This window comes from Macaca fascicularis, chromosome X, assembly GCF_037993035.2.
Source record: "Macaca fascicularis isolate 582-1 chromosome X, T2T-MFA8v1.1".
NCBI lineage: Eukaryota > Metazoa > Chordata > Mammalia > Primates > Cercopithecidae > Macaca > Macaca fascicularis.
Window position 1 is genome coordinate 126883995 of NC_088395.1, and position 9585 is coordinate 126893579.

The following is a 9585-nucleotide window of genomic DNA, read 5'->3' on the forward strand; positions in this document are numbered from 1 at the left end:
ATTCAAGCCTGTAACCCCAGCACTTTGGGATGCCAAGGCGGGAAGACTGCTTGAGCCCAGGAGTTTGCAACCAGCCTGGGCAACACAGACCCCATCTCTACAAAAAAATAAAAATAAAAATAAAAATAAGAAAATTAACCGGGCCTGGTGGTGTGTGCCTGTAGTCCCTGCTACTTGGGAGGCTGAAGTGGGAGGATCCCTTGAGCCAAGGCGGTAGAGGCTGCAGTGAGCCATTATAGCACCACCACATTCAAGCCTGGGCAACAGAGTGAGGACCTGTCTCAATAAAAACCGGCAAAAAACTATGGGTGCATCGTTCGGTTGCCAGTGAATAAGGTTATGAGATAAAAAACCAGGATGCTCAATGAAATTCAGCTAACCAAGGGCTGTATATTTTTAGTGCAAGTATATCCAAAATATTAATGAGGTGTACTTACACTAAAACAAATATTCATTGTTTACCTGAAATTCACATTTAAATAGGCATCCTGTATTTTCATTTGCTAAACCTGGCAATCCTACCAGCACTTTCACATGAAGCCATGAGGGTTGCCTGGATTCATGCTGGTAGGTAAGCACCAATCCATTCGGTTGCCTCAGACAGGACAAAAGCCATTTCCCCTAAAAAAAATCGTTTGGTTTGACGGTAGGTAGCAACGAAGCACGGAAGAATCTTGACCCTTTGAGGAACCCGTAACTGACGCAAGTGCCATAAATGCTACTTTGATTGATTCCCCGCCCCCTCCATTCTTCTTTTCCTGCAATTGCTCTATCACTTCTACTTGTCAAGTCCCGCCCTTGCAGCTACCTCCAACTGCAGAGGAACCGGTTGCCTAAAAGGAGCCGGCAAAAGCGCCTACGTGGAGTCCAGAGGAGCGGAAGTAGTCAGATTTGACTGAGAGCCGTAAAGCGCGGCTGGCTCTCGTTTTCCGGATAACGACTACAGCTCCGACTGTCAGTGCCGGCCTTCCTCGTGTGAGGGGATCTGCCGGACCCTTGCAAATTCAATTTCTTTCCCATTCCGGGCCCTTCCCTATCGTCGCCCCCTTCACCTTGGATCATGTTCAAGAAGTAAGGACATGCTGTGGCCTCCATCGGCTGCTCACAAAGGCGGTGGGGTGGGGGTGGGGAAGAGGGCGAGAGCTAAGATCCTCTTTCTCTCTCCCCCGCCCCTGCCATCCTGACTCCCTAAGGTTTTCTATAGTACTATGCTCTCACTCCCACCTTGAACACTTCTTTAAGCTTTCCATCCGTAGTCCTCAATCGGGTTTCAGTCCCTCCACGCCCATTGTTTTTTCTCCTTACCCCTCTTTCTCTTTTGCCCCCTCCCCCAATTCTGTCTCCATTCCTAGGGTTCTACCAATCACATCCGTGCACTGTGATTTAGGGGCATATCCTCTGTAGCTGAGAGGGGAGCCCTGCGCTCACTGCCATATGTTTATTAGTTATGAACTGAATAAAGGAAGGCTTGACTTCCTGGGTCATGGGAGTGAAGGAGTCTGGGTGACAGGAAGCAAGCGGCCTGTCATGCCTATTGCCTAGCTGCCAGATTAACCTTGCCTTGAAAATAACGTGATTGCCCCATAGGCTATTCAGTATAAGGAAGACAAAAATTCCTTGGGAACCTACTAGTGGGTTTGCCTTCCAGATTTGGTAGACGCAAAAAGCAAAGGGGGAGCATGGGCAAAGGAAGGTGGGTTTTGTGCATGAAATTTTGAGCAAAAATGAAATAGGGATCTTAGAAATCATTATTGTCATCACTTAAAAAAAATCTCAGCAGATTACATAGCCTAGCAGGGACCAATTTTCTATGTTATACTTGGGTTGGTCTTTTGTATCTCAACAATTGAGGGTTTTGTTTTTTGATCACAGGTTTCCTTATTGGTGGGAACCTGTGTTTCTTCCTGGGTAGAATTGAATAAGATTTTCCAGGAAAGGCATCTGTGTAGCTAATTACAGATTATGGTGCAAAGTATGTCTCATATTCCTTCCCCCAACCCCAGCTAATTGCTGTATACTTGACAGTTTATTTCAATATTGTATTAAGACATTGGTTTTGTGCTGGACAGAGTAAAAGGGAAGTGGTATTTAAAAAAAAATTATAAGTATCTACTTGGTTGGGAATAAATGACTAATTAGAACAATACCTTTAGGTATTCTGATACCTCTACTTAGAAATGCCTGTTTCTTTTCTTGCAAAAATTACTTGGCAGATTTGATGAAAAAGAAAATGTGTCCAACTGCATCCAGTTGAAAACTTCTGTTATTAAGGGTATTAAGAATCAATTGATAGAGCAATTTCCAGGTATTGAACCATGGCTTAATCAAATCATGCCTAAGAAAGATCCTGTCAAAATAGTCCGATGGTAAGTCTTTGTTTTTGTCTGTGTAAAGCTTGGTGTAGCTGAATATTTAATGATTAGATTGCACTCATACTAAATGGAATTATTTTCAGATTAACTATTGATAGATTAGTAATGGGGTAGACACAGAATAACTCTAAAACTCCAATATTTGCATTTTCAAAGATTATCTATGTCCCTGAAAAAATGTGGCTTTGTGTATTGATTGTTTTAGTAAAGAGTTAAATGTTTTAGTTCAGAGTTGGATTTAATTTATTTCAGTTTGTTCTTTAGATAATTGTTTTATTGAATCTAACAATAGAATTAATAAAATGTGAAATAAAATTGGTTGTAGCAGGTAATATTTTTCTTTTTTTCTCTACTGGACTTGTATGATAGGAAAAACAATGTAAACAATATTTTTCTGGCCAGGATTTTTACTGACTTTTTAAAAAAGTTTACTTTATCACTGTATATGCGTGTTTTATGTTGTGAATTTTTGAAAGAAAATATTTAACTTGGTACTTTGTGACATTTGTCTTACAGCCATGAACATATAGAAATTCTTACAGTAAATGGAGAATTACTCTTTTTTAGACAAAGAGAAGGGCCTTTTTATCCAACCCTAAGATTACTTCACAAATGTAAGGTTTTTTATTTTTATTTTTTGAAATTTTACTCTTATTGCAATATTCAAATGTAAAGTCTTGTAAGAAATATGCATTTAATCAGATGAGATACTGCTGGGGGAGAAAAATATGCATTTGGGGATACTGAAAGACACAAAAAGTTTAAAGTGACTTCTGATAATTAACTCATTATTTATTAGTACTAGGTAATAATGAATGAAAAACTAAAAAGAATGCCCATCTTGTGGTAAATCTGAAAAATGCAAATTCTCTCATGCATTCCAGAAAGCCCAAGAAAGATCATTTATTCATTCATTCAACAAATATTTATTGCCAGGCACGGTGGCTCATGCCTGTAATCCCAGCACTTTGGGAGGCCAAGGCAGGCGGATCACTTGAGGTCAGGAGTTCGAGACCAGCCTGGCCAACATGGTGAAACCCGTCTCTACTAAAAATACAAAAATTAGCTGGGCTTGGTGGCAGGTACCTGTAATCCCAGCCACTCGAGAGGCTGAGGCAGGAAAATCGCTTGTAGGAGGCGGAGGTTGCAGTGAGCCGAGATCACGCCATTGCACTCTAGCCTGGGGGACAAGAGCGAGACTTCGTCTCAAAAAAAAGGCAAAAAGCCAAACAAACACAAATCTTTATTGAACTTACTATGTGCTAGGCACTCAGCTAGGTGCTGAGAATACAATGGGAAGCAAAGACATTGTCTCTGTCCTTAAGAAACTAATAGTCTAGTTTGGAGAATAAACAGCAATTAGATAATTACACAAATATGTATTTACAAACTGTGATAAGCATTGTGAGCATTTTCATTTTTTATATTTGTATCTATTAGCCTAATAGAGAAAAGTCAATATATGAGAAAGCATTGACTAAATGTTCTTCCATCCAGTTATTTCCTGTGATGTGTGTAAATGCGTATTTTTTTTTAAATTGGGCTCTCTGTTACATAGTTTTTAAAAATTGATATATAATAGCTGTACATTGTCTGCTGTTGTGGTGCCTGTATCCCCCCCACCTATATATATTTATAATATTTGTACATATTTTAGGGGTACATGTGATATTTGATACCTTTATAGAGTGTGTAATGATCAAATTAGGGTATCTATCACTTCAGACGTTTATCTTTGTGTTGAGAAGACTACAATTCTTCTAGCTATTTTGAAATATACAGTAAATCATTATTAAATATAATTTCCTTACTGTACTCTCGAATACTAGAACTTATCGACCTGTATTTTTGTACCCCTTAACCAACTTCTCGTCATCCCCTTGTAGTTTTTTTTTTTTTTTTTAAATTAACAGGCTTTTATTTTTTAGAGCAGTTTTAGGTTTACAGAAAAAGTAAGGAGAAAGAACAAGGTTCCCTCTCCCCAGTTCAGATTCCCCTATGAATAACATCTTGTGTTGGAATGATACATTTGTAACAATTGATGAACCAGTATTGATACATTATTATTAACGCAAGTCCTTAGTTTACATTAGGGTTTACTCTTTGTATTCTACACTTTTATGGGCTTTCCCAAATACGTAATGTCAAGTATCTACTGTTAAGTATCATACAGAATAGTTTTACTGCCCTAACATTCTTTGTGCTCCACCTATTCATCCTTCCTCCCCCTACTTCCCCAACCCCAGGTAACCACTGATCTTTTTAATAGTTTTTTTACTTTGCATTTTTCACTTAACATTATATCACGAAAATTTCCCACAGCATATTAAATAGTCTCCAAAAACCATAGTTTTTGGAGGAAGGGGTAGTATAAGTTTTGAAACTATGGTTTTTGGAGAATACTTGGGAGGCTGAGGTGGGAAGATTGCATGAGCTCAAGAGTTCAAGGTTATTGTGATATATGATTGCTCCAATGCATTCCAGCTTGGATGGCAGAGCAAGACCCTGCCTCAAAAACAAACAAACAAACAAACAAACAAAAAAGATTACCAATTTGGTAAACAAATGATAGTGTTTCAGAGTTTTCTTTTGTATCTGTTAGATTACTATAATTTGGGGATATATTTGTTCAGATCCTTTGCCTTTTTCTGTTGAGTCATTAGTGTTATTATTAATATATTGTATTTCTTTTCTTATAGATCCTTTTATCCTGCCACACCAGCAGGTTGATAAAGGAGCCATCAAATTTGTACTCAGTGGAGCAAATATCATGTGTCCAGGCTTAACTTCTCCTGGAGCTAAGCTTTACCCTGCTGCAGTAGATACCATTGTTGTATCCTTCCCAGGCTAAAACTGCTGAAAAATGTATTCATTGTGCTCTTATCATTACTGCGAAAGGTGTATCATTCAAGAGAACATTAGATGTACTTTTTGAAGGTTACTGTTACTCTTATCTCATGCCTTTCTGGTTACATTTGAAGTTGTGTAGAGTAATTTTATTTGTTGCTACTAAATTATCTCATCTTAGGTCGTTTCTTAGAAGTTAAATGAGAATAAGTTACAAAAGAGTCTCAGCTGCATTTCAGCCCAGTCAGGGCCTACTGTTATCAGACTTAGGACACAATAGGGAATTCTTGATTACTAGGGGAAAGGATATAGATGATATAATTGGATCAGCTTTTTGGATATCAACTTGCCACTGTAATGTTCATTTTGACTTACTGACATACATTGGAGTAAAACCTCTCAAAAGGGAAAAGAATTTAGTCACCAGGTATAGGTATCTCTTCCCAAGCAAAAATTTTGTGTTGGAAGTGAATAGTGGGAAATATTGGCAACCTCCAACTTTTATTTTGAAAATTAATTATTTGAAAAGTTGGGTTTGGGGGCCTCAGAGCACGTTTTCTCAAAGAGAAATGTCAGAGTCCCAGATAGTCCTTAAAGATCGATTCAACTTATGACATACCTGAGTAATTCTGCATTATTTCCATTTCTGCCATGCTGTTTCAGCTATTTTCTGGATTAAATAGATTTTTGTGACTATTCTGGACAAGAGAACATCTTCTCCTTTATCATAGCCAAAGTAGCCATTTGCCTCAGGTATAGAAAAGGAATGGTACTTGGTGGGAATAGGGAAATTACTTTTAGAGTGTGTTTATCTTATTTTATTTTTTAAGATGGAGTCTCTGTTGCTCAAGCTGGAGTGGAGTGGCGCGATCTTGTCTCACTGCAACCTCTGCCTCCTGGGTTCAAGCAATTCTCCTGCCATAGCCTCTCGAGTAGCTGGGATTACAGGCACCCACTATCATGGCCAGCTCATTTTTGTATTTTTAGTAGAGACAGGGTTTCACCATGTTGGTCAGGCTGGTCTCAAACTCCTGAGGTCAGGTGATTCACCCGCCTTGGCCTCCCAAAGTGCTGGGATTACAGGTGTGAGCCACCATGCCTGGGCAGGGGTGTGTTTAAGAATAAGAATAAGAAAAAAAAAAAAAAAAGATATTCTCTGTTGGGGCAGTTACAGCGAAGGGGTAGTATAAGTTGTATGTTTATATTCTAGGAACAGTTTATGTTGACATGCTTTTTGCATAATAGATGCTCACATATTTGGAACACTGAATGAATTGAAAACCAAGGGAGAAAAGTGAGGACAGGTTTTTTGTTGTTGTTGTTGTTTGTTTGTAATATTTATGATTCCTCTAAGTGTTGGTAAGTTTTTAGTTCTGGAGTTAACCTTAAATGGAAAATTTTCTTAGTACCTAGTCTTTACTTTTAAAAATAATTTTTATTTTGAAACAATTATAGATTTAGAGAAAGTTGTAAAAAAAAAAAAATGGTACAGAGAGGTCTTGTGTACCCTGAATCTTGACTTTTAAAAATATGTACTGCAGTGTTTAACATTCCAGAAACTTCAAATGTTAATCAAGACCACTCTGGTTTTTCTAGAAAGGTTGAAACTGTTATATCGGGCTCTTAAAGGTAGACTGGGAATTTAACCATTATTTTAAAACATCCTTTACATAAAACCACCATTCAGGCTGGGTGTGGTGGCTCACACCTGTAATCCCAGCACTTTGGGAGGCCGAGGTGGGCGGATCACGTGAGGTCAGGAGTTTGAGACAAGCCTGGCCAACATGGCAAAACCATGTCTCTACTAAAAATACAAAAATTAGCCGGGTGGGGTGGTGTGCACCTGTAATCCCAGCTACTAAGGAGGCTGAGGCAGGAGAATTGCTTGAACTCAGGAGGTGGAGGTTGCAGTGAGCCGAGATCATGCCACTGCACTCTAGCCAGGGTGACAGAGCAAGACTTCGTCTCAAAAACCCAAACAAACAGCTGGCCATGGTGGCTCACACCTGTAATGCCACCACTTCGGGAGGCCAAGGCAGGCAGATCATGAGGTCAGGAGTTCAAGACCAGCCTGGCCAACATAGTGAAATCCCGTCTCTACTAAAAATACAAAAATTAGCCGGGTGTGGTGTAGTCCTAGCTACTCGGGAGGCTGAGGCAGGAGATTTGCTTGAACCTGGGAGGCAGAGGTTGCAGTGAGCCAAGACTGCGCCATTGCACTCCAGCCTGGGCAACAGAGTGAGACTCCGTTTCAAAAACAAACAAAAACCCCCAGCATTCAGTGATCAGAATAATTAATCAGAACAATTAATATTTATTGATTTCATGGCTTTTAGTATTTATGTGCAAGAAATTTTACTCCTTTTTTTGTGTGACTTACTCTGGTTTTGTGGGCATGGGTTATAGTATTAACATTTGACTTGAAAGAAAAGGGGTTATTAGATTTATTCATTTAGCATTTACTGAGTACAGTATACCCACAGACTCTGCTAGGTCTCTGCTCTCAAGGAGTTAATGGTCTAGGGGAAGACACAAGAGGTGTTCCAAGTGGCTTAACTAGCTAGTAACGTGATCATTATTTGACACCCTTCCCTTGATGGGGAAGCCCCAAGGCATTTTGATAAACAGTTTTCTTAGCTGTGTTCTTTCAGGCTATCATGGCAGAAGGAAAACAGCATGCTCTATGTGTTGGAGTCATGAAGATGTCTGCAGAAGACATGTAAGTCTTACTTTAGGCCCCCTTAACTTTTGATATATGGGTAACCAACCCAGGAAGCATCAGAATTATAGGTGAAATTTGCTGTCATGTATACCACATTACACAAATATCCAAGCACAGAAGCTTCATTTCTGATATTTCCTAACACTTAGGAAGCCAGTGAAACCTATTTTGTCTTCAGGATTGTAGTCTTTCTTAAGCACTGAAAAGAACCCATGTACCAACACAGCTGTTTTATGTGTGTGTGGTACTTTAGGAATCTTATTTAATATAATTTAAACTGGGGGAGGAGGGAAGATGTTTCCCTGCTGTCTTCATTTTATTTTTATTTTTACTTTTTTAAATTTTTTTGAGATGGAGTCTCACTCTGTTGCCCAGGCTGGAGTGTAGTGGCGCGATCTCGGCTCACTGCAACCTCTGCCTCCTGGGTTCAAGCGATTCTCGTGCCTCAGCCTTCCAAGTAGTTGGGATTACAGGTGTGCGCCATCATGCTGAGCTAATTTTTTGTATTTTTAGTAGAGACGGGGTTTCACCATGTTGGCCAGGTCAGTCTCAAACTCCTGACCTCAAGTGATCCACCCACCTTGGCCTCCCAAAGTGCTGGGATTACAGGTGTGAGCCACTGTGCCTGGTCATTACTGCTAGTTTTAAAAACTGATATATCTCACCACCACACAGTATTTATCTTATATTCTGACCTGGTAGTACAAGAAATGTAGAATATTTAGAGAACTAGTAAAGATATATTACTAAAACTTAGGCAGTATATTTAAAAACTTTAGAACCCATTTGATGACCAAATTAGTGGTATTAATTTTGTTTCAGGGTTAATGTAGCACTTTGATATTCCCCTAGTCTTGTGACATTGTTACTCTGGTTCTATAGACCCACTAGTTAGATCACTAAAATCACTTTTAATATAAGCTGCCACAGAGTAATGTAGTTTAATATAAACAACAATGTAATTGTGATGGCAATAAGTTATTTCCTTGTGGCTTAATAATTAAAAAATAACAATATACTTTGAATTATATTTATCACAAGACTATAAAAATGCATAAAAGTATGTTTATGTGTTTTTTTCCCTTCTACAGTGAGAAAGTCAACAAAGGAATTGGCATTGAAAATATCCATTATTTAAATGATGGGCTGTGGCATATGAAGACATATAAATGAGCCTCAGAAGGAATGCACTTGGGCTAAATATGGATATTGTGCTGTATCTGTGTTTGTGTCTGTGTGTGACAGCATGAAGATAATGCCTGTGGTTATGCTGAATAAATTCACCAGATGCTAAAATTCTGTTAGCTTCAGAAATTATTTTAAGTTTTCTTAAACTCAAGTTAAAATTGGGTAGCAAACTTGGACATTAAAAGGTATCTGGTAAGTAACCAAACTCAGACAACTTAACGTCCTTTCTTAGGCTAATGATATAAGAGTGAAGAGCAGGACTTGGTCAATGGATTGCCACTTTATGGTAGACCTCTAGAGAAACTGTCTAGTTAAATGGGGCTAGAAACTAGACTACGAATTTTATTCTATTACTCCAGGCGACCCAGCAGTGCTCCTTCTCGTGTGTGTGTGTGTGTGTGTTTTGTTTGTTGATTGATTGTTTTTTTTTAAACTTTTCAATGGAAAATTCTAAAC

General features: G+C 38.8%; 1 protein-coding gene across 2 annotated transcripts; it reads left to right on the forward strand.

The window, feature by feature from the left end:
• Positions 1–924: 924 nt before the first annotated feature.
• MCTS1 (MCTS1 re-initiation and release factor) lies at positions 925–9237 on the forward strand. 2 transcript variants are annotated; one of them, XM_005594490.3, is made up of 6 exons: positions 925–1071; positions 2214–2366; positions 2889–2986; positions 5072–5205; positions 7871–7938; positions 9033–9237. In XM_005594490.3, exons 1-6 carry the CDS (start codon positions 1061–1063, stop codon positions 9112–9114), a joined length of 546 nt encoding a protein of 181 aa, XP_005594547.1. In that variant the 5' UTR covers positions 925–1060; the 3' UTR covers positions 9115–9237. The 2 variants fall into 2 exon arrangements, with proteins under 2 accessions (XP_005594547.1, XP_005594546.1); XM_005594489.4 differs by lacking the exon at positions 925–1071 and adding an exon at positions 1525–1693.
• Positions 9238–9585: the final 348 nt, after the last annotated feature.

Bases quoted from the DNA above. Each gene is read 5' to 3' on its own strand.
- MCTS1 (XM_005594489.4), top strand. The intron at 2,367-2,888 runs GTAAGTCTTTGT...TTTGTCTTACAG, and splicing joins CCTGTCAAAATAGTCCGATG to CCATGAACATATAGAAATTC. The intron at 7,939-9,032 runs GTAAGTCTTACT...TCCCTTCTACAG, and splicing joins AAGATGTCTGCAGAAGACAT to TGAGAAAGTCAACAAAGGAA.